General features: G+C 42.4%; 1 protein-coding gene across 2 annotated transcripts in view; it reads right to left on the reverse strand.

Moving 5' to 3' along the window:
* RORA (RAR related orphan receptor A) overlaps positions 1-25,043 on the reverse strand; it is a 127,936-nt gene that overhangs the window by 49,345 nt on the left and 53,548 nt on the right. For both annotated transcript variants that reach the window (XM_061594806.1, XM_061594805.1), the window contains exon 2: positions 4,006-4,091. In XM_061594806.1, the coding sequence (XP_061450790.1) occupies positions 4,006-4,091 (86 nt within the window). The remainder of the gene's footprint in view (positions 1-4,005; positions 4,092-25,043) is intronic.

Genomic DNA, 25,043 nt, shown 5'->3' on the forward strand with positions numbered 1-25,043 from the left:
TCCTTTTAGCATCTCTCGCTAACCTCAGCTCATTCTGAGTTTTGGCTGAGAAACATTGGCAATTTGCTTTTCAAAAGTTACACTCTCGTCTTCTCCTTGATCGGGTGGTTGGTAGTAGACTCCAAGCCCCACATTCCTTTTATTACTTGCCCCAATAATTTTAATCCAGATACTCTCAGTGGAGCTCTACCAAGCTCATCTTCCTGTACTTCTGTGCAGGGATATATATATTTAACATATAGCGCAACTCCACCTCCCTTTTTATTCCTTCTGTTCTTTTTGAACAAGTTATATCCTTCAGTTGTTGTACTCCAGTTATGGGAGTCATCCCACCAAGTTTCAGTTATACCTATCAAGTCATAATTACCCTCCTGTATTAAGAGTTCAAGTTTGTCCTGCTCGTTTCCCATGCTCTGCGCATTAGTATGCAGACATCGAAGACCATGTGTTTATGGCTTGGCTTCCTTACTACATTTTTCTGAGGACTGTCACTGGTCTCTGTTACAGCCGATCTCTCTGTTCCCATTACTGTGCACAATCCTTCATCAGTTGTTACCACCAAGTTTACGTCTCCGTCTCCCTTAGGATTCAGTTTAAAGCCCTCCTGATGACCTTCTCCATGCTGTGGCCAAACACAGTCTTCCCAGTCCTTGTGAGATGCAACCCATCACTTGCCAGCAATCCATCTTCCAGGAAGTATAGCCTGTGATCCCAGAATCCAAATCTCTCACGTCGGCACTGCCTTCGTAGCCATTCATTCACATGGAGTATTTTCCTTTCCCTTTCTACTCCTCTTCTAAGTACTGGAAGGTTAGATGAAAAAACTATCTGGGCCCCAAAGTCCTTGAATTTCCTTCCCAAAGCTTCAAAGTGTGATGTGATTTCTTCATAGCTCTGTTTGGCAGTATCATTTGTTCTCACAGGGATGAGGAGAAAGGGATACCTGTCGGAGGGCTTGATAAGTGATGGTAACCCTTCCGTCACATCTCTAATCCATCCTCCTGGTAGACAGCATGCCTGGTGAGTCCACAGATCTTCTCGGCATACTTGGGTTTTAATCCCACACAGTAGGGAGTCTCCCACTACTAGTACTCTTCTCTTGTGGTTGTGGGGTGTGGTTTCATTGCCCCTGCTTGATTGAGCTTCAGCCTCTTGCTCACTGTCGCACAGGGTCTCCTGTAATTCTTCCACCACAGGCTGTCCTCTAGTCTCCTCCTCGAGTGGTTGAAAGCGGTTCTATAGTTCCACTGGTGAAGGGTGTCTTCTAGCTCTTCTGCTCCTAACTGTCACCCTTTCCCACAGAGTGTCCTCTACTTTGTTGTTACTCTCCAAAGCAGTCTCCTCTTCTCCTACCACATGCTGTTGTTCTTCCACCTCCACTTCTCTTTGCTGCTGTTGTTCCAGAGTTCTGTCTAAGAACTCTTCATCTTCAATTATAGTCCTCAATGTGGCCATCTGTCGTTCCAGGCCTCTCACTTTTTCTTCCAACAGCGCCATGAGCTTGCACTTGTTGCATGTGTATGCCATGTTGTTCTCAGGCAAGAAAACAAACATGGCACACACCTTGCAGGTCACAACCACTGGAGTATCCTTCCCATTCATACTCTCTTCTACCTTTTGTTTCTTTCTAACGACTTGTTTTGGAATGGCCTGTGCTTTGTCCTGTCCTACTTCAGGGTAACCTTGAGAGTCACACTAGTATGTAGTACGCTGTACAAGAAGAATTAGTATTTATTATGATGATGATTTTATTTTATTTACGGTCATAGACCAAACTGAACATATACAAATACACAAATATTTTATTTATTTATTTATTTATTTATTTTTCGGGACCTGACCCTTGACCTCCCCTGTCGAGCTCCTTTGTCAAACTCCTGTTTGCTCTCCCTGTTTGCTCGCTCTGTTCACTCGCTCTCTGAAAGCTGGCTTGCTTGTTTCTGCTCTCATGTGGACCAGCTGAGACAGCTCCCTCTGCTCTGCTCTGCTCAGCTAGGAGTCAGGAAACAGAATCACTCTGATTGGCTCCAATCAGCACGAAAGGACAAAGACTCTTCTCAGTGGCTAATACGCACCGCTTTCATGTTGACTGGCTCATACATAGGGATCTGGCTGGGATCCTGCTCCCAAAAAAGTAAGGGGTCTACAACCTTCCAAGACCCCGAATGACTAAGCCCCTGGCCACACCAAGTTGGACTTTGTTTAATTCTGTTTTGTCACACAGGGAGAAAGTTGTAAATTGTCTGTCTGTCAGCCTATCCTCCTAGAACTTCCCAGTTGAAGTATTAAGTAACTTGTTGTTTAGCATGTGTGTCTGGTACTATTCCGCTTTGTCCCGGAATCTCGAGTTTAAATGTTAATGCATGCTGAAGAGTGAATATGAACTTGATTCATATTGATTTGATTAGCCCTGACTGTTTTTTTTGCATGCTTCAGCAATCATGGTTGGTTTGCATCATAGGGATGGGTGAAAACTTTCACCCAGTTGTGCAGACTGTTAAACAGGAGGCAGTCAGGGCCACCAAACACTCATCATAAGACTTGTAAAATAAAGAGGTCTCGTCCTGTTGTCTATGGAAAAGAAGAAGAAAATAAAGAGAGCCAGCCAAAGACTAGACAGGATACTCCATAACCAGGAGACCATCCCTGAAAAGTCCCTGTGAAGGTGGAGATGTCAGCAGAAGGATTTTCAGCCTAGATCTGATCATTCTGGGCAGCTTCATAGACTTTCAAGTACCCAGGTCTCAAGCCATTAAGGACATCCTTTTATTTTAGAATGAGAGCTGTCTGACCAGGTACTAGTAATAGATTGCACCCATGTTTCTACCAAAGAGTCAGCCTATGACTGCATGGTTTTTTGTTGTTGTTATGTGCCTTCAAATCGATTACGACTTATGGCAACCCTATGAATCAGTGACCTCCAACAGCATCTGCATGGTTACATGCAAAGAATTCCATAACCAGATTACCAAGGAAGATCCAGAAACATAGCTGGAACAAGTGGGAGATGGGTGGCCCCAAGCCTTAAAGCTCCCTTGTGGCTTGTGTTTCTTCTCCCTAAGATATGAGTGGTGAGAGGTATAAAAAAATAGTGCTTTCTAGCAGATTAAAAGCAGAGCTTGGAAAAGTTACTTTTTTGAACTACAACTCCCATCAGCCCAATCCAGTGGCCATGCTGGCTGGGGCTGCTGGTAGTTATAGTTCAAAAAAGTAACTTTTCCAAGCTCTGATTAAAAGCGGTGTAGGTTTCAACTGAGAGCCTGATGCAAAGGCATCCCAGAAGTTAATAGCATTTAAAAAGTGTCTGTGTGAGAGACAATCTTCACAGGAAAGGGTCTGAATCTGAATTTGGCTCTGTATCCTCCATATGATCTTTTTAAAGGAAGAAAAAGACAGTCGTTGAGAGGGCTGCAGGAAGCAAAACACACAGGACTAAATTTTACTGAAGCCTGTTGTGACTGTTCTCATGATGCTAGTTGGGCCGGTCATATCCAATCCTTCTTTCAATACTATTGGCACATGCCAACAAGGGTGTTTTGGAGTAGTCACACTGTTACATTTCTAATCAGTGCATAACCCATAACTGCTGAAATCCTGTAACAATTGATACCACAAATGTTTTGGTTTATTTTTGTCTACTTTTGTTAAACTATAGCACCTCCAGACAGCAATAATGTGGTAGTATTGAAGAAGCATAGGAGAAGCAACTAAAGTTGAATAAATCCATCACTACTGGACTATTATTGTGTCAAGCATGTGTTGCAGAATATACCCACAATAAATACCAGTCTCAACCCTCCTGCAGTATGATTTGGGAATGTAAACAGTGTGAATTTAGACAAATGTCTTTTAGTGGGGAAAAAATGACAAACCTTGTCTATGATGGTTTACTAATTGTATTGATTAGTATTAACTGGATGCAAAAGTAAACATATAATCTTGCATAAAGAAAGTTTCCACGCCAAAAACACATGTTCACACTATATTTAAATTTTAAAAGCTTACCTTGCAGCCCTCACAGGTAATGACACCATAATGGATTCCTGATGATTTATCTCCACAGATCTTGCATGGAATAATTTCAATTTGAGCTGCAACAGAAGCACGCAACCAGTTAATTATATTTTCTTTTAAACACCTTATAAAAAGCATTCCCTGATCAGCATTTGTACAGTGAAAACTAATAACCTGCTCAACATTCTACCACATTAACTATTCATTGCTGAACTGGGAGGGTTCCCCTAGGACTTTGTACTAATTTATGGTTACTTGTTATATAATAGCGTTCAGGTTATTAAAATGGGCCATTTGAGAAAGTACTTAAAAACTCACAACGTTCTCAGATTTAGCATTTCAAAGCCAAGAGACATTGGACCCAAGAGTTCCTATTTTGGCCAAAGAAATAAGAATGCATTTCATCACATGGCAACATGATGCACAGAGCAGAAACCACCCGGTACATAAAGTAATTTATTGCAAGGCAATTTCTGACACATTTCAAACACACAAGTTCATTCTCTGCGGTAAATTAAGATGTGAAAGTAGCCACCTAGGTTTAGATCCTTTGCTACCTGCTCTGTTGCTAACAAAGAAGGCACTAAAACTGGCAAAGCTCAAATAATCAGAAGAAAAACAAAATCCTTGTAACCCACTTTGGTGTGTTCAATATCTATTCCCGGTGAAAATCAGAAGAGAACAATGCAATACACATAATATCGAGACTGCAGCAGAGGCAGTGATCAGAGCTGACTACAGACGGAGAGAATGTGCTATTTTATTTATTTATTCATTCATTTATTGTTTTATTTATATCCCACCCTTCCTCCCAGCAGCAGCCCAGGGCAGCAAACAAAAGCGCTAAAAACACTTTAAAACATCATAAAAACAGACCTTAAAATACATTAAAACAAAACAACGTTAAAAACATTTTTTTAAAAAGCTTTGAAAACATCTTTTAAAAAAGGGTTAAAGACATTATTAAAAAACATATTAACAAGCAATTTTAAACCAGACACAGACTGGGATAGGTCTCAACTTAAAAGGCTTGTTAAAAGAGGAAGTTTTCAAAAGGCGCCAAAAAGATAACAGAGATGATGCCTGCCTAATATTCAAGGGGAGGGAGTTCCACAGGGTAGGTGCCCTCACACTAAAGGTCTGTTTCCGATATTGTGCAGAACGAACCTCCTGATAAGATGGTATCTGCAGGAGGCCCTCACCTGCAGAGCGCAGTGATCGACTGGGTATATAAGGGGTAAGATGGTCTTTCTGGTATCCTGGTCCCGAGCTCTATAGGGCTTTGTACACCAAAACTAAAACCTTGAACTTGGCCCGGTAGCAAATTTATGTTTGTTAATCATTTTTTGGTGGGTTGAAATTATGCTGTTATGGCTAAAGGGGCTTGATGGGAGTCTCCTACTCGACTGCGGCGGACTTAACAAGAACTAAGTCAGAATATTCACACACTTCATATAATAGATTTAATTTAGCCCCAGTGTTATAAGCCCCTGGATAGGAGGTATGGTAGTTAGCGTGGTAAGTTAAAGAACCTGAGTAAAGCAGAAATTTGCTCAGGAATATCGGGAAGGGGCATGCCTACATAGCTGCCAAGCCCAATATTTTGGGGCCAGGCACAGCTGGAGTTTATTGTAAATGAAGGGGGGAAGGGGAGACAAGCTGCGCTAAGGAAGGATAGAAGGGAAGTGGGAATGTTGCATTAGCGCAAGGGGAAGGATAGGTAACACCTCCAAAAGGCAAACAGGTGAATCAAGACAAAAGTTAACATGGATACTACAGAGAATGATATAAAGATCACTATCCTGAATATAAAAGGTTTAGGGACAGTAATCAAATGACATAAGACCCTACAAGTTGATATGGGATTTAAAACCAAAAGCGTTAAAGAAACACACAAGGCCAAGTTAACAGACACATTTCTTAATAGCAAGCACTAGAAACAGAAATATTTGGCAAAAGGAAGCAGTAAGGCGAGGGGTGGCAATTTTGTTTCATGAGGATATCTTTTTTGAACCAAAGAGAAGCTGGATGGATAGTCAAGGGAGATTTCTTTCTGTGGGATACTGAATAATTCACCACTGGTCACTTTTGCCACATTTTATGCACCCAATATGGGTCAGTTAACTTTTTTCTACAAAATGATGGGGCAATTGCGACACTTCACAAAAACAGAGGTTATTTTTTGGGGTGACACAAAGTTAAAACTTGCAGGGGATTGCTGGAAAGAGGGCAGAGAGAAGGAAAAGAAGGGATGGGGTTGAAGCTGGCGGAGAAAGAGCGACCCCCAAATTGGGAAATCAAACACAAAAATTTATAAATATGTTACATAAGGAAGGTCTGAGGGAAGCCTTGTCCGAGATAAAGCCTGGGGAACTTAGCCACACTTTTTATTCCAGGCTGCATGGTTCATTCTCAAGGCTGGACTGCCTCACTGTCTCAGACTCCTTGCTGAACTGGGTACAAAGAGTGGCCACAGGGGCAACTCAGGTCATAGACTATGTTCCAGTAAGCATGATTATAGCCGATTCACTGGGAGAATCAAGGCGTAGCAGCTAAAGACTTAACCCGGTGCTCGTGTCTTCATCACTGAATAGGGAAAAAATCAGGGAAAGTTTAAATAATTATTTCAGAGAAAATGTAGCAGAGGAAATCAGGTAGGAGGCTCTGAAAGCAGTGGCATGGGGGATTAGCATAAGTGAATAGTCCTATATAAAAAGTGTTAAGAAATAACAAAGGGGCAGACTGGAAAGGAATTGGCCTTACTCCCTGATGTATACAAACAGATGGGTTCTCAGAGTTAGCAGAAATAGATGACACAATGGTGAGCATGTTATATGTTAAACAGAAATATTATGAAGGGGGCAGGAAAAGCTCAAAGATCCTGGCAAATAGGCAAAAAAGAGAAAGAGGAAGAACATAATTAGAACCTTTAAAATAGGACAGAATGGATTGGTTAATGACAACAAATCTATAGTAAGTCCCTGGCAGCATATTTTGAACAACTATATGAACATAAGATCAGAGATAACGGAGTGATACAGGAACATTAGACAACTTCTGGCTTTCCCAGTTTATCGGAAGAGGAAAGATTGTTGAATGAGAGAATGAGGAAATAAGTGAGGTTATTAAGGGGCTGAAACCAAATAAGGGTCCAGGGCCAGATGGTTATACCAGTAATTTCTGTAAGGCATATAAAAGCATATTACTGCCAACTATGACAAGTTTGTTTAATTTGACTGTAAATGGCTCCAGGCTGCCCCGACTTGCTCTCAATCACATAAACCTGGTAAGGATCCCTCTTTCCCCAATCTTTATAGGGCAATTTCATTACTTAATACCGACTATAAGATTTTCACCACCATTTTGGCTAACATATTAAAATTAGTAATTCAGAATCTAGTGAATTTGGATCAATATGGCTTCATCCACGGTTGCTATATAGCTAACCCAGTTAGGAGATTAGTCAATATCATGAAGTTTTGTAAAATGCATCATTCTCCCCTTGCTTTGTTAGCTACTGAGATATTCAAGGCCTTCAATAATGCAAATTGGCAGTTCCTATTAAATTCATTAAACATTTATCAAATTGACCCCAAATTAAATACAGCATTACAATCCATATATGCATCATCCACAGCTAAGATATGGTTCAATAATATGGAAACTAGGGAGATAAAATTACATGCGGGCACTATACAAGGTTGCCCATTATGCCCCTTGTTTATTTTGGTTACTGAATTTTTGGAAGACAGATTGTGAATTAATGAGGATATTAACAGAGTCAAAGTGGGCAAGGAGGAACATTTATTAAGTTTATATGCTGATGATTTACTTTTAATGATCTCTATGTTACACGTAAAATTGAAGTTGGAGAAATGTGAATCAGTTTCAGGTGTATGGGTAAATTTTTATGATCTAATGTTCCTTCACACACCCAGATACCCAAAGATTTTGAGGAACCTTGGAATCCCTTTGGTTTATGCCCACTTTTGGTATCTTAGGGTCCAAATTGCTAAAAATCTTAATAGAACTTTTAAATACAATTATGTCCCATTATGGAAAAAGACAAAAGCAGACCTGGGGAAATGGTCTAGATTGACCTTGTCTCTCTCCAGTAGAATAGCTCTTATCAAAATGAATGTTCTTCCTAAATTCACATATTTAGTCTACATTCTTCCCACAATGATCCCTTTTAATTGTTTGAAACATTGGCAGCATAAAATGGAATTCTTTATTTTCAAAACTAAAAATCCCAGGACAGCCAAAAATCTCAGGTACAGGGGAGCTAAAGATGGAGGGTGGGGAGTCCTGAATCTGCGTCTCTATTATGAAGCGTATCAGATCAGACATCTCCCCTCCTTTCTGGATTCTAAAAATGAAATACACTGAGTACAAACTGGAAAAAAAAATCAAAACATTATAATAATGTAGTGACGGGTAGAGGGAGGTATGGTGATATGAGAGGGACGTGCCAGGTAAGGAGAACGCAGCCCAGACATGTAGTGGCTGTGCCGCGTTCTGGTCCTTCTCATACCCGCAGGGTTGTTGGTTGTCCTATCAGCCAACTCTCAGATCTCCAGTTGCTGCTTTTTAATGCCAGATCGGTACATAATAAAACCTCCCTCGTCCATGATTTGATTGTGGACGAGGTGGCCGATCTGGCATGTATAACCGAGACCTGGGTGGGCGAACAGGGAGGAGTTAGTCTGTCCCAGCTCTGCCCACCGGGGTATCTGGTTCAGCATCATGGTAGATCTGAGGGTCGGGGAGGGGGGGTCGCTGTGGTCTATAAGAGTTCCATCTCACTCACCAAGCACCATGTCCATGCAATCACTGGTCTGGAGTGTTTGCACCTTGTGCTGGGCCAGAGGGACAGACTGGGAATCCTTTTGGTGTACCGCCCACCTTGCTGCCCAATGGCTTCCCTAACTGAGCTGACGGAAGTGGTCTCGGAGATACTGTTGAGATCCCCCAGACTATTAGTACTGGGAGATCTCAACATTCATGCTGAGGCTACTTTGTCTGGGGCAGCTCAGGACTTCATGGCCGCCATGACAACCATGGGGCTGTCTCAATATGTTAGTGGCCCAACACATACATTGGGGCATACTCTTGACCTGGTCTTTGCTACTGGACATGGGGATAGTGATCTGGATGTGGGGAGTTTTACATCTCTCCCGTTGTCATGGACAGATCATTGCTTGCTGAAGTTTAGACTTTCAGTAGCCTTTTCCCTCTGCAAGGGTGGGGGACCTATTAAATTGGTCCGCCCCCGGAGACTAATGAATTCTGAAGGTTTTCAAAAGGCTCTGGGGGTTTTTCCGGCTGATAAGACTGGCGCTCCTGTCGAAGCCCTGGTCGATCTGTGGAATACAGAGATGACCCGGGCTGTTGACACGATCGCTCCTGCGCGCCCTCTCCTATGTAGAGCTCATACAGCTCCTTGGTATACTCCGGAGCTGAGAGCGATGAAACAAGACAGGAGGCGGCTTGAGCGGAGATGGAGACGAACTCCCGACGAATGCAATTATGAGCTGGTTCGTGCTTCTACTAAGCTCTATGTAGGAGCGGTGAGGGCGGCAAAAAAATAACATTTCGCCGCCACTATTCAGTCATCTCTCTCACGCCCACGGGAGCTTTTTAAAGTGGTTCGTGGCCTACTTCATCCAGGCCTACAAGATACGGCAGATACATCGGTAGCTCGATGTAATAAATTTGCTGAACACTTCCAGCATAAGATCTCATGCATTCGCCGGGACTTAGACTCCTATTTAATAGCAGTTAATCCTACTGAGGTGTCCAGAGCACAGTCTTGTCATGTTTTGTTGGATGAGTTTCAGTTGGTTCAGCTCGAGGACGTGGACAAGGTGCTTGGACAGGTTCGTGCGACCACTTCGGTACTGGATCCTTGCCCCTCTTGGCTAATTAAAACTAGCAAGGAAGGAACAGTTGGCTGGGCCAAGGAAGTGATTAATGCCTCTTTACGAGAGGGAGTGGTCCCTGGCTGTCTGAAAGAGGCGGCAGTGAGACCACTCCTGAAAAAACCTTCCTTGGACCCAGAGGATGTCAGCAGCTACAGACCAGTAGCCAATGTTCCGTTCCTGGGCAAGATCCTGGAATGTGTGGTTGCTGACCAGCTCCAGGCGCTATTGGATGAAACCGATTATCTAGATCCATTTCAATCGGGGTTCAGGCCTGGTTTTGGCACTGAGACTGCCTTGGTCGCCCTGTTTGATGACCTATGTCGGGAGAGAGACAGAGGGAGTGTAACTCTGTTGATTCTCCTTGACCTCTCAGCGGCTTTTGATACCATTGACCATGGTATCCTTCTGGAGAGGCTTGCGGAATTGGGAGTTGGAGGCACTGCTTGGCAGTGGTTCCACTCCTACTTAGCGGGTCGTCTCCAGAACATAGTGCTTGAGGAACATTGCTCGACACCGTGGGTTCTCCAATGTGGGGTCCCGCAGGGTTCGGTTCTGTCTCCCATGCTTTTTAACATTTATATGAAGCCGCTGGGGGCGGTCATCAGGAGTTTTGGAGTGCGTTGTCATCAGTATGCTGATGACACGCAGCTCTACTTCTCCTTTACATCTTCTTCAGGTGAGGCAGTCGACGTGCTGAACCGTTGCCTGGCTGCGACAATGGACTGGATGAGAACTAACAAACTGAGACTCAATCCTGACAAGACTGAGATGCTGTTGGTGGATGGTTTCTCTGATCGGATGGTGGATATATACCCTGTCCTGGATGGGGTTACACTCCCCCTAAAGGAACAGGTGCGTAGTCTGGGAGTCATCTTAGACTCTTCCCTCACACTTGAGGCTCATGTAGCCTCGGTGGCCCGGAATGCGTTCTACCAACTTCGGTTGGTAGCCCAGCTACGTCCCTATCTGAGTAAGGAGGACCTCTCATCAGTGGTACATGCTATGGTAACCTCGCGTCTGGACTACTGCAATGTGCTTTACGTAGGGCTACCTTTGAAGACGATTCGGAAGCTACAGCTAGTGCAAAATGCGGCGGCCAGACTGCTAACAAGAACTAAGTGGTCTGAGCATATAACACCTGTGCTAGCCCGTTTGCACTGGCTTCCAATATGCTTCCGGGCCAGATTCAAAGTGTTGGTACTTACCTATAAAGCCTTATACGGCGCGGGACCACGATATCTGTCGGAACGCCTCTCCCGATATGAACCGGCCCGTACACTACGGTCTACTACGAAGGCCCTCCTCCGGGTTCCGACTCATAGGGAAGCCCGGAGAGTGGTGACAAGATCTAGGGCCTTCTCAGTGGTGGCCCCCGAACTATGGAATGGTCTCCCCGAGGAGGTGCGCCTGGCGCCGACACTATCATCTTTTCGGCGCCAGGTTAAAACCTTTCTCTTCTCTGAGGCATTTTAATTCCTGTTAATTGTAAATTATTATATTTTGATTTTAGACTGTACAGTTTAGTGTACAGTTTTGTGTTATTTTTATTGTATTTTTAATGTTCACCGCCCAGAGAGCTGTTGCTAGTCGGGCGGTATATAAGCTTAATTAAATAAATAAATAAATAAATAAATAAATAAATAATAGCTGGAGCACTATATGTCAGGAAGGGAGGGAGAAAATGGGCACGTGCCACACATTCGACACTAACCGAGATTTGTACAATATGGAAATACAGGAAGGAAACCTTACTCAAACTGTCCCCACTAATTCCCATTTGCTCTCACCCAGACTTCTTTAAACTGGTTAGGGAAGTAGATGAAGCAATCCTATTAGAGTAGAATCCGTACAGGCTGAAAGATTTCTGTATTAATAAGCAGCCAATCTCAAGAGATATTTGGAGAACACACCTTCGGGATAAGGGTTTCCCTTGGCTCCTATGGTACTAGCTTAGCTCTTTTTTACAGAAGCTGATGGTCCAAATGCAAGGAACCCAGGAGTTAACAACGGGAGAAGTTAATTTGACAATGTGAATCAAATGAGAGGGGATTAGCCTTGAAACTATATAAATTCTTATTGGATAAGGACATGGGGAATTAAATGTTTCTAAAAACATATTGAGAACATGAGTTTGGGATAACAATAGAGGAAGAGGAAAAGAAAGGGATGTGGCTGAAGTTACCCTGCAAATCAACAGCTCCTACATTTCGTGAGACAGCTCTAAAAATAATACAAAAATGGTACACGACACCCCTTAAATTAGCATGAATCAATAAAACCTCTTCCCCAAACTGTTGGACAAAGTGCAGTGTAGTGGGCTCTTATAAGCATTTATGGTGGGATTGTATAAAAGTGCAACATTTTTAGACTTGTGTAAAAGAAGAAATTATTAAAAAAAACTGGCCAAAAAATTAATCTTACCCTGGAACTAGCAATGCTAAATTTATTTTGAGGAGATAACAAAGGGATTCTTTATAAGAAACTGATACGCTCTATGTTGACAGTGGCTACAACTGTAATGCCTCACTTTTGGAGAGATCTGGAGGGTTTGATGATGGACTGCTGGTATAAAAAACCTATGGCACAATTGTAGCTGTCATTTACACCTGGGGTGTCAGGCAAGATCCCTAGATGTGAGGTGTATGTGTGTGTAGGCTCCATACAGGCAGGCCCTACTTTACAGCGCTTCGCCTTTCAGCGTTCCGTAATGCGGCGGCTTTCAATTAGGGAAAGTCCCCGCTTTAAGGAGCTTGTTCCGCTTTTACGGCATTTTTTGCTTGTTGCGCACCATTTTTGCATCATTTTCGTGCAACACACACCATTATCTTCAATGAGTTCCGCTTTTCTGCGGTTTCTGCTTTTTGGCAACAGTCCGGAACAGAACCTGCCGTATAAGCGGGGCCCACCTGTACTTCCTCACACAAAGTGGACCACGGCATGGGCAAAACCACCTCAGTGTCTCTGGATCCATCACCATACCTTGGAGTTGGGACAGCAGTTGCAGGAACAGCTCAGGCTGTTGATGGCTGTTGTTTCCCACCTCCCAGGGTTTACCCAGCAGTTGGGCTAAGCCATGCATTTCTGGCAGCATGTGAGTTATCAGAAACAGGATCTTTGCCTGTATGTCCTGCTTTGCTACTGCTAAAGTTGTAGCATAGCCTGCTTTTCTTCCAAAGGATGTTTGGTGTCCTTCTCCTACCCAGCTCCACTGGGGGGATCTCATCTAATTAAAAAAGAGACCCCTTGTCAGGAGTCCTCTGCATCTCCTTGCTTGCCTTGTAAAGGGCAAATACATGTTTCTTATCTGGTGAATGTAAAACTGCTTGCAAGAAATGCCATGTTTCCTTTTTTAAAAAAGCAGAGAGGAGTAATTAGGGTGTTTCCCCCACTTATCGCTTTCATGTTCAGTATGCAAATAAGCACTTGCTCAAATCTTGTTCATATGCAAACAAGACCCAGTGGGAAATGTGTTGTCTGTTTAAACAAGACCCAAATTTCCAAGTCTGTTTCACTATTATTGTGAGGTAGGGCTAGTAGGCCCAATCCGCCCACCCAAGCTCCTCCAGAAATGAGCAGAGGTTGCAAAGCAGCACTGCTTACTCAGTCAAGCCAATTGGTTTGTTAATAACCAAACAGTAATGTTTTCCAAATTACACAAAATATGGTAATTCCATTCTAGGGATGGAGATTTAATTAACCTAATATAGTTTTAGATTAAAATTGTCCCGAATCACAGGTCCAATAAGCCAAGATGGAGTATGGACTTCTTTTGACTCACATATTCAAACATTGTTTTCCTAAACATACATTTACAGAGGCACACTCACACTGGAATTCTGACAGTCTTTATGACATGGGATGGGGGGAATCCTCAGATTCTCATGGACCCTCTTGGGATATACTCCTGACAAGGAGAGAGTCGCCATCAACCACTCACCCTCCAATCAACCCTCTACTATTTCTTCAACAGAGAGAAAGAAGACGAGGCAATGGAGCTATTCTCTTAAATGCAGTAGGAAGCAGCCAGACCATAGAAGATGAGGAAAAGCAAAACCTCTCAAATGCCTGATTTCTTTCTGCCTCTCTGGTGGCTGAAAAAAAATGAGGCACCAGGAGAGCGAACAAGTTTTCCTTACCAGGAATACAAGGCAAGGAGAGAGCTGGAAAGGGGGTCATTCTCCAGTTATGGGAGCCCCTTGCAGCTATCACAAACAATACTTGCAACAGATGAATGGAGACTCTGGTAAATATGATACCTGATCTAGACATAACTATGTCAACTAGACCTTCCAAACAACTACCCACCACCACACTAGTTTAGGTTAGCGGTTAAATTGCAGCAGGTTTGGGGTGATCCATGCAAGTGCTGAAAAAAAGCACAGGATGTGGTTTGGGGCAAAAAAACTTAGCTTATGGATGTGAAGATAAAATGAAAAAGTGTGGGCAGTAACTTCAACAGCCAAAACAGCAGTTGAACAGGATTTCCTGGTGTAGGGGGCACCAGTGACCAGCACCAGCCCCTTGCCTCTCCCCATGACTAATCTAAGGAGAATAAATAATTAAGATAAGAACGGATAGATTTTTGTGGAATTCAGGTTGTGGAATTCAGTTTTTTACAGTACAGAATTCGGGTTACCTTTTCATAGGACTGTAATTTTTATTTTTATTTTCCTTTTAGCCCTATGTACAACAGGATGAGCAAGCATAGATGTTTCTGAGCTGGTGCTCTATAACTTTGTTCAGTCAGTCAGTATGGAACAGGAGAGCATCTCATTAAATGCTGCAAGACTTGGCTCTAATCCTGGAAAGGCCTTTATCATACACTTCAAGGATGCACCTAATTTTATTTACGATTTGAGCTAATCGTATGGCTAAATGGGAGCATGAGGCAGATTGTTGTGTAACATCCACTGACTTCATAAGATAGCCATGGTGGAATGAGGAGCTAAAGATCAGACTACAACATGATCAGCATAACAAAGCCATAATACTGTTTTCTGTCGAAATTCATTCCCAGGACTGGGACAGGACCTACCTATTAGTCACAAAAATGTACAACTGGATTACGACAATAGGCAGTGAAGACTACAAAGCCCAAGCAACACAAGCCTAGGCCCCATCCACACCATACATTTACAGTAGTATCACACCAATTTAAACAGTCATGGCTTCCACAAAAGAATCCTGGGAAGTGTCATTTGTGAAAGGTGCTCAGAGTTGTCAAGAGACCCCTCTTCCCCTCACACAGCAACAATTCCCAGAGTTCCCTGGGAAAAGGACATGATTGTTAAGCCACTCTGGGAATTCTCTAGGAATCCTTCCTTTCCTCATTAAAGAGAGCTAGGTGTGGTGTAGTGGTTACAGTGTTGGACTAGGACCTGGCAGACCAGGGTCCAAATCCTGATTCAGCTATGAAGCTTGCTGAGAGACCTTGGGAGGGTTACAATCTCTCAGCCTAGCCTATCTCACAGGATTGGTGTGAGGATAAAATGGAGAGGCAGGAGAACCATGTATACCACCTTGGGAGAAAGATGGGATATAAATGGAGGAACACCACCACCACCACAATTTATAGAACAATCATAATACTAATTTGCTCTGTGAGGGGAAGAGGGGTCTCCTAACAACTCTCAGCACCATTAAATTACAGTTCCCAGGATTCTTTGGGGGAAGCTATGACTTTTTAAAGTCTTTTACGAGGGCTTTAAATGTATGGTGCAGATGTGGCTCTTGTCTGGAGGACAACCTGAAGGGGATTCTGTCATGAATACTTTAAGTTCTCGCTTCATTTCTCACATTTTCCTACAACCAGCCACATCACCATCATCTTCCATCCTTTCTCTAGTTCACTGTTGTCCTCACTGAAGGAAGGAGCAGAGGAGATACGCCAACAAAGGCTGTTGTTCCAACAGCTAAAGGAAATACTCATGCATACTGTGGATGGGCCAGCCCAATACAGCTGTATCACCAACCTCAAAATCTGTCTGGTGTATTTTAACAGTCCCCAATTTGGAGCTCTTTCTCCAAAACAAAAGCATTCATTATCAATATCTACCAGGACTAGGGATGGGATCCATTGGCTGGTGCCGGTTCAAAAGCATTCCGTCAACCTACCAGGCTGGTATCAATTCAAGTTTGTTCTTTGTGTGCAGGCCACTGCTTTCATCAACCCTTTTTTTCCCCCATGGAAAATTTTTGATATTAATATCAATATTTTCAAAGGAAATATCGATATTTTAAAAGAAAATACTGATAAATTAAAAGAAATATCAATAAAAATATTGATATTAATTTCAAGTTTTAGACACTTTAAAAAAAATCTGTTTCCGAAAATAGCCGTGGAAAAATCCAATCCATGATAGCGAATAAGTGAATTAATGGAAAATTCAGTACCAAAATCCAAATCGCGCAGAATTCTAGCACATCACTAACCAGGACCAGAATGTGCAATGAAAAATACACACAAGGAAGATATGCAGTTGGTGATACAAAATTTGTCTGGTAGCCCAAGAAACAGAAGCTTCCAAAATAAAAAAGGGATGTATTCATAACCCTCAAAGCAATATTTGTTCAAATCTGGGACATTCTGTATATAAATCAGGAAATGCCACACGCTTAACCAAAGACAATCATCTGTGACAGAAACATTGCTGTTGCTCCTTCTAAGTCTATTGATTAAACATGTAGTTATACATAGTCAATGACACTCATACATATTTAGTAGCACAAATAAGAATTTGCATTGAAGCTGAATTAAACCAGGAATTATTTGACTGCATAACATTCTAATCCATGTACATTTTCAGCTCCATTACCTAAATAATTTGCTCTCCTGTGCACCCTAAAGTAATTCATGATGATTAAGTATTTTTCACCTAAATAATCTGAAGCTTTCAACAACATTCTGGTTTTGACAAGTTTACAAAGTGTGTGAGTGTTTTCGGGGGGGGGGGGAACACACGAGCAATTTATAATGAAAGCAGCCTCCTGGTCAAACACAGATTTTATAGATATCTAGTAGGGCTGCAATGTTTAATCAAATTATTGGTTAGATTAAATGATGATTTTAAAAGCTGGCTGACTAAAAAATGCCCCAGTTGATCAGACAGCAAACACTTAAATTAACTTTCAATACAAGTAGTTATGATTTATTATTTCAATTGATGTCTCGCCTTTCTACATCTAGCACCCAAGGTGCCTAACAACAGCAATAATAGTAAGTATTTTTAAAAATTGCAGATGGAAAGGACCATCTTAAGAAACATTCTTTACTATGAAAGCAAAAAGCAGGGAAACGCCTCTTCTAAGATGATGCCTGTAATTACACTCATGCATCATCTAAAATTCTAACCCGCGCACCTACAAAAAACAAAAATTGTTTGCTTTTTTCATTTAGGTTTTTCCCTCTTATATGCACATTGATGCAGATTTTGTCAATCTATTAATAAACTAGAATCCATCTGGTTAATCAACTAATATCCTTTGTATGTCTATTCAGAGGCAAGCTCCACTGGAGTCAATGGGATTTACTTCTGAGGAGACACATACAGGATTGCAATGTCTTTCATCGGGTAGCAGCCTCAATTTAAACTCTAGCCGCATATATAGAGCATCATATAGGAAGTAGCGTTCAGCTGTCAGCTTTTGTAGTTGTGTGAAATGAAGAGTAAATGTTCACAGAGCATCCCCTCTTCCTATAGTCAGAATGTTGTTATTTATGGTCCACACCTTCAGTCTATTTTTAATTTTAAAATAGATACCCTGCCTTTTCTTTTAAAAATGTCCTGGACAGTTAACAATAAATATTGATGATGATGATGGGCTGCCTTCAAATCGATCCCGACTTATGGTGACCCTATGAATAGGGTTTTCATGGTAAGTGGTATTCAGAGGGGGTTTACCATTGCCTTCCTCTGAGGCTGAGAGGCAGTGACTGGCCCAAGGTCACGCAGTGAGCTTCGTGGCTGTGTGGGGATTTTAACCATGGTCTCCCAGGTCACAGCCCAACATCTTAACCACTATACCACACTGCCTCTCACAACAATAAATATTAAAAACAACAATAAAAACATTAAAACAGATTTTATAAACATATAAGCAGCAATGCATAAGCAAATAAATAACCAAATAAAACCAAATAACAGTAGAAGCAATAAATAGCAAAACAAACAAAAATCATTGCCCTGGGCTCCTACTGGGAGGAAGGGTGGGATATAAATCTAATACATAAATAAATAAATAAATACATTGAAAGCCTGGACAAATAAAACAATTCTAACCCATGCACCTACTTATAGATGGTGCCCAGTGAGCAACCCTTGGGAGGGTGTGGCAAAACTGGGGTGCCATTGCAGAAAAGGCTCCATTTCTATCTGCTGAGTGCCTTACCTTCTTATGTGGGGGGTGCCCAGAGAACAGCCTCTGCTAAAGATATTACTGAACAAGCAAGCTGATGTAGGAGCCGGCAACCTACGTCACATACAAAGAAGGGGGAAGAAAGCATCTCCTTGCCTGGAAGAGCTTACAGGAGAAATTCTATACATAATAAACTGATTAATGAAATAATGGACAACTTGACACACTTTAACAGCCCCCAAAATTGGCTGCCCGAGGCAGCTCCCTTGCTTCCCTAATGAGAGAACTGGCCCTGTGAAAAACACTCTTAGATAAATGGCCATCTGCCAGTTTGTATAGATTAAGTTATTTAAAACCTACAGCCTCATGTATACAGCCATATTTTGACAGGATTAGATTGTAAACCATGAGCTGGGACTTGTTTCCACAGCATGAAGTGCAACACTAGGTACTTAATAAATAATAATCCCTTCCCAATGGTGGCACATGTGCACTGGCAAGCAGTAAAGGTATGCCTCCCCATGTGTCGCAGTGGCATTCCCAAGCAGAGAGACAATATTATAGGCAGTACAGAAACTTTCAGAAACTGGCAGCACAGACTTCCAGCGCTCAAAAAGTACTTTCAGAAAATAATTATATCTTGAAGAGTGAAGAATAGCGTGTGAAAGATATCTATTTACAGCTTTTGAAATAGGGCACCAATTATAAACATACACAGCAGTTATTTTTTGTTCATTTGCCATTCACTCATGTAGAGAGGAGTGTTTTTTATGTGCAAATGTGTATAAATGTATGCCAATATAAAATGTATTAATACTGAGAGTGATGATGATGAATTAAATGTATATCCTGCCCTTCCTCCAGATGGAGCCCAGTGGGGCAAACAAAAACACTACAGTACATCTTTAAAACATCTTAAAAACAAAACATCTTTGAAAACATCTTTAAAATATCTTTAAAAATACATCTTTAAAACATTTTTTAAAAAATTAAAAAAAGTTAGATCATCACCTAGCACAGCAGCATTAAGACCAGGGTTTCTTTCATAATAATGGTTATAAGCATTCTTTATGACAGTTGTTCATGGCTGAATGGGTAAAAAACCATCAGTAATTATTTGCTGCTTTTTAAAGACCACATGTTTGTGTCTGCTTTTACAAGGACAGAATGACCCAGCTCCACTCTAACTTAAGCCTTTGGTATGTGCATAAAGAGTGCTATACCTGTGCCTATTCACAGTGTTTAATAAAAAGGCATGGTACTCTCCATCTAAACTTTAGGATCATACTTCAGGGTTTTAACTGAAATGTCCCGTTCAGTCAGGAGGACTAGGCATCCAAGAATGCATGAATGCTAACGGAACTAGCCCTTCAGATGCTGATGCTGCCGCTCTCAAAACTATCTCAACCTACTTCCCTGCTTTCTCTTAGGTAGAATGGCACAGGTAAGAGAGTTCTGATGCAATGGCAGAAAGATCCATAGTGGAATCTAGGATCACTTGATCAATGGAATGAGGACTTCAAGAGAGCAAAAGCTACTTCCTGATGTTGGGCTCTTAGAGATGGCCTGCCTTGGGTCCTGAGATGGGCTGCTTCTTTGCACAAGAACAAAGATTTTACTTTAAAGGTTTATTTTAAAAAAGCCCCAACACTTAATGACACAAAATCCTGATTTGCTTTCTCTCCACACTCTGCACACTCTCCAAATGAGAGGACCAGAGAATGTGTCTTTCTCAAATAAATTTCCTGCAGAAGGCAATTTGAATTCTAAATGTGGAGTCTGATGATGGAAGAGGGTAGGAATATGCCTCTCTCCCTACACACACACTATGTCCGCTTCTAGGCAGTCTCTATTTTGCAGGTGAAATTCAGCTGCGTACCGGTAAATTCAGGATATGAAATTAAAGTGGATTTGGCAGTAGTGTACAACTATCCCCCCCCCCAACAGACTTTTTGCCATAAGGAAAATGCACTGGCAAGTGTGGAACAACAATTACCCAACATGTTGAATAACCTTCCTGTAAATTAATCAACATGAATGCTCAGCAAAAGCTAACATCATATAACCTCTGGATTTTTAATGGAGGAATGAACGGCCTCTATTCCTAATGTCTTGCTGAGCCTTCGAGGAGAGGGATGCTTTCCAAGCCTCTCCAAGTTTCAGCAGGGCTTCAGCATGAGGCCGCAAGGAATACCCCTCAGCCAAAATGGCGAGTTCTGGCTCTGGGTATCAAAAGCTGGGGAAACCCTGCCCTCAGAACACCCCTTGCCATGCAACCCCAAATTCTTTCTGGTAGACGCTCAAAAGCTGCATTCGATTCACAAGCAGCAAGGTGCTTTTCGGTGCCTAGTGCTACAAGAATTCCAGCGCATTCCATCTTTGATATCACCAGCAGCCAGATCTAATCTTTCCAGAGCTAACGCAAGTGTCAGGCAGCTCAGGCAGCTTATTCAGAGAATGAACTATGTATGTACTAGCTTAGGGATCACAATCTTACATTGTCAAGAACATCAGTTGAAAAAGCTACAGAGATTCCCACTGACTCAGAATGGTGGGAAGGATGGAGCAAATTCTATCCACGGCCATTAGATGTCACTGCAGCCAGCAATGTGGGCTAAGGAAAAAAACATATATCAATGTCCAGTTCTCTGGTTTTAAGAGGTGCTTACTCCTTCTGGACCATTACTACGTTAACAGCAGTAAGCCCACAGGGATTTCTAAATTTTACATCACTCATTTAGCATTCCCTCTTTTTGCAAGAAAGGCATTTTCAGCCTTGCAGTGGACTGGATTCCAAATTGCTAAGGGGAAGAAAAAGACTAGCAGAAGTAAAGCTATAGACAGGCCCTGGACATCATACACATAAGAACAAGGGCTATTCACAGGGCTGTCCCAAGATATTTAACTGCTCCACGCTGATTCATCACAACTCAAGAGTTGCACCTCGACATCCTCTGTGATGTTGCAAAAGATCTCAGAATACGCTTCCCAAATCAAATGCTACCTCAAGCAACCACTTGGGTACAGGCTCATAGCCAACCTAAACGTTCAGGGGAGGATGTTTTGTAATAAATTTGTTTATTTTTGCATAAAGAATTGGGGGGATTTATGGTGGGCCATGCCCGCCCCTTGCTATGGGTTTGCTCAAGAGTCCTATTGTCAGAGCTGGACTGTAGATAAGGAGCAAAGCCTTGGTAGAACAGGATGGAGCAATGCACTAAAGGGCTTAGGCCTATAAAATCAGGCATGCATCACAGAAATAGAGATCACTGATTGCATTCAGGCAAAGGAGCCTGATCACAACAAGAGGGTGGGCAGGCACAAAGGAAATTATCAATCAGACTGAGAGACCACCAGGTAGGCAAGAAGATGCTTAAGACAAAACCTAGGGAGCCACTCAGACATGATCCAAGCCTGGCTGTTGCTCAAGCAAAGACCTAACCCTAACTTGGAAGCATTCCCAGCCAGGCCAGGCAAAGTTAGAGAGCTGTGCTGGGGGACCAGGCAGTCAAGCCTGATTCTTTGCCCCACTCTGGGGTCTTGAATGGCCCTCGAGGAGAACCATGGCACAGAAGAGGTGCCTGGTTCAAACGATAGTTCATCCTGATACCACACCACAAGTGTAAGACCTTAAGTCTTAGTGGATCTTGAAGGCATACCCAGAGGGATATCAGGAAGTATTTGTAAAGTGCACCACCACCCAGCTCCGGCCAATGGAGGGGATTGATAGGAGTCTGTTCTTGCTGTTCTATGCTGACTAAGATGCCCACATACTTTGCTTGAGCTTTCCTCTCCTTCTGCCTCTGCTCAGTTCACCTCACCCTCACATTATTATTATCTATTAAATTTATGTCCCGCCCTTTCTCCCAGCAGGAGTCCAGGGTGGCAAACAAAAACACTAAAAACACTACAAAACATCATAAAAACAGACATTAAAATATATTAAAACAAATCAAAACAAAACATCCTCAAAACTACCTTAAAAAAAAACCCTTAAAAACACGTTTAAAAAGCAGTTCCAACAAAGACACAGAGACAGATATGGTCTCTACTAAAAAGGCTTGTCGAAAGAGCCCGTTCTAGTCGCACATGACCAGCCACTCTGTCCAATAACTCACCATACAGTCCAGTGAATCATCCTACAATTGCTTAAAGCCATGATTTGGAAAACTCTTCAAGCAAGAATTTCATCTTACACTTGAAAAGAAAAAAATGCCTTAAGCCTTTGGAGAATTCCTGAAAATATGAAGCTTAAAATATGAATGCAGTTGAAACAAAACCAAAATAACTATTTTTAAAGTTGATTTCCCACAATGTTTAAATGCCTGAGGCTGGCAATGTCATATAGGTTTGACTAAGGGAAAGTGTCCGTCATTTTTCAACCTCTACTTCTTTCAAATGTAAAAGTACTTCTTCTCTACACCCAACCACTTGCAATGCTACTTTTCTTACAGCAGTGACACTACTAAAGGGGATTTCCCCCCAGTTCTGAACTAACTGCAATTTACAGCTTCTAAAGTTAAGCTTGTACCATTAAAACTGTTGGGAACGTCTAACTAAAGAAAGCCAAGATGACATCTTTAATTGGATCAACTATAAGAGGAAGTGCAAAAGACTGAAAAAGTCAAGTTATAAAAGTGATCTTGAACTTGTAACAAACCGGTGACCTCTAGCAGAAGCAATGCAGGGACAAATACCAGCTACCCAAAATTAGGATGCTATGGTTACTTAACGCCATGAAAAAAGGAGGGGTTCTAATAGAAGCTCTATTGAAACCATAGCTGGCATATGTCCAACCCAGAACACAGCTTAAATCAGGGATACTCAACCTTTTCTCAGGCCAAGGGCCACACTCAAATTTACCCAACCCCCAGAGGGTTGTAGGCCACTTGCATGCATCCAGGACGCATAAACACATGCGCACCTCACCCAGCCACATTCTCTCTCATCCCCCCTCAAACGCACACACAGAGGAACTCACCACACCCGTCACTGTAAATCGCTTTGGGTCACTTTTGCGAGAAAAGCAACTAATAAATATGAGCAATAATAAATGATAGCAATCTCTGCTGCAGCACTGGACTGTGAGGGGAGATTTGAAAACTTCGCAGCTCAGCACTGCAGTAGGAGAAGCGGTGCCACATCTTGCCAGGAGCTGGCAGGTCATCTGCAGTAGCTTGTGAGGTTGATCTGGGCTGCAGGTTTGCCACCTCTGATTTAAATCCCAAACTTGCCCTCTGTGATGTTCTTGTATTAGTGTATATATGGTAAGTGCTGTTTGGATAGGAGATACATGGTAAGTGGAGTGAAAGAGGAGGGGGGAGTAGATGAGCAGTAGAATGCTGGATGATTGGCTGAGCGTTTGAATGGCTGGGAGTATAAATGGAAGAATGGCAGTTGAATCTGGGTGGATGTTAATCGGTGGATGTTAGTAGGTGGGTGTTAGTTGGTGGATGTGAGAGGAAGAAGGTGTTTGGTAGTGGATGTTAGGAGAGTGTGGAGAACGAGGGAATTGGAGTTCTAGTTAATAATAAGACAAGTATCACAGCAATAGATGAAACCATATGCTTATGTACCATTATAAAAGTAATCTTGTTATTTCTGATATTTAATAAATACTATTTTGGTTTACCGAAGGCCTGATCCTTGGCTGGGGTTTTCAGCCCAGAAGGGAGGGCAAGGTAATTACCAAGGCTGAAGGGAAACAGTAACGAATGGTGGCAGCGGTGAAGGGAGGAATAATAACATTACAAGTATCCAGCGCAACCCAGAGTTATATGAGTTATCTCTATAGATACAAAGGGGTTGGGAACAGCATAAGCATGCAGTCACAAAAGTAACCAGATAGAGAGAGGCTCAGGCAAAGTCTCTGGGAACATTGGTTATAGGACGTGACTGGTGGTGCTGCCTAGCAGAGGGATCTAGTGAGATCTGTGCTAGAGCGGAGTGAGAAACCATAAAAAGGACAGTCCGGACTGGTGGAGTCCCTGGTGGTGCCTAGTGAAAGGTAGTAGCCACAAGCAGGTAGGAACCTGACAGGGAGAGCCAGGGAAGGGCGTCACACCCTCCCACTGCATATTTAATTTCCTTGCATAAAATGATCAACTGACAGAAAGATATTGTCAAATAAATTCTTGAACGATAGGCTTATCAATGTCTCTTGGCCATGGTGGCCACACTGGAACTGTCACGTTCAGAAGTTGCTAGACAGCAACTGTCACATGAAGCAATTGCTTTCATGCCCTGTCTGTGGGATTCCAGGGGACATACTATGGGAAAGAGGATGCTGGTTAAGATGGACCTCTAATATGATAACAAACAATAGCTGCCCCAAATTAGTTACAATGGTCTTTTACATTTGAAATGGATTTGCATACACCCATGGTGGATATAACCTACTAGTTCTTTCAGTATTCTACTAGCGAAGTTGCTCTTTTCATACCCTGCTACAGAAACAGCCAGCTTCACTTAGGTGAATCATAAAAATAAAGCAGGAGGTGAGGAACCGGAACCCCAGATCCGGGGACCACGTACAGCCCTACAGGCCACTCTATTTGCTGCTTGGGACTTCCCCCCAGCCACACCCCACACACCAGCTCTGCTCCTCACACTCCTCAACTGCTTTTGCCTGAGTCATGGAATCATAGAGCAGTAGAGTTGGAAGGGGCCTATGAGGCCATCAGGTCCAACCCCCTACTCAATGCAGGAATCCGAGTTAAACATGTCTGACAGGTGGCTGTCCAGCTGCCT

The sequence above is a fragment of the Rhineura floridana genome, chromosome 14, assembly GCF_030035675.1.
Source record: "Rhineura floridana isolate rRhiFlo1 chromosome 14, rRhiFlo1.hap2, whole genome shotgun sequence".
NCBI lineage: Eukaryota > Metazoa > Chordata > Lepidosauria > Squamata > Rhineuridae > Rhineura > Rhineura floridana.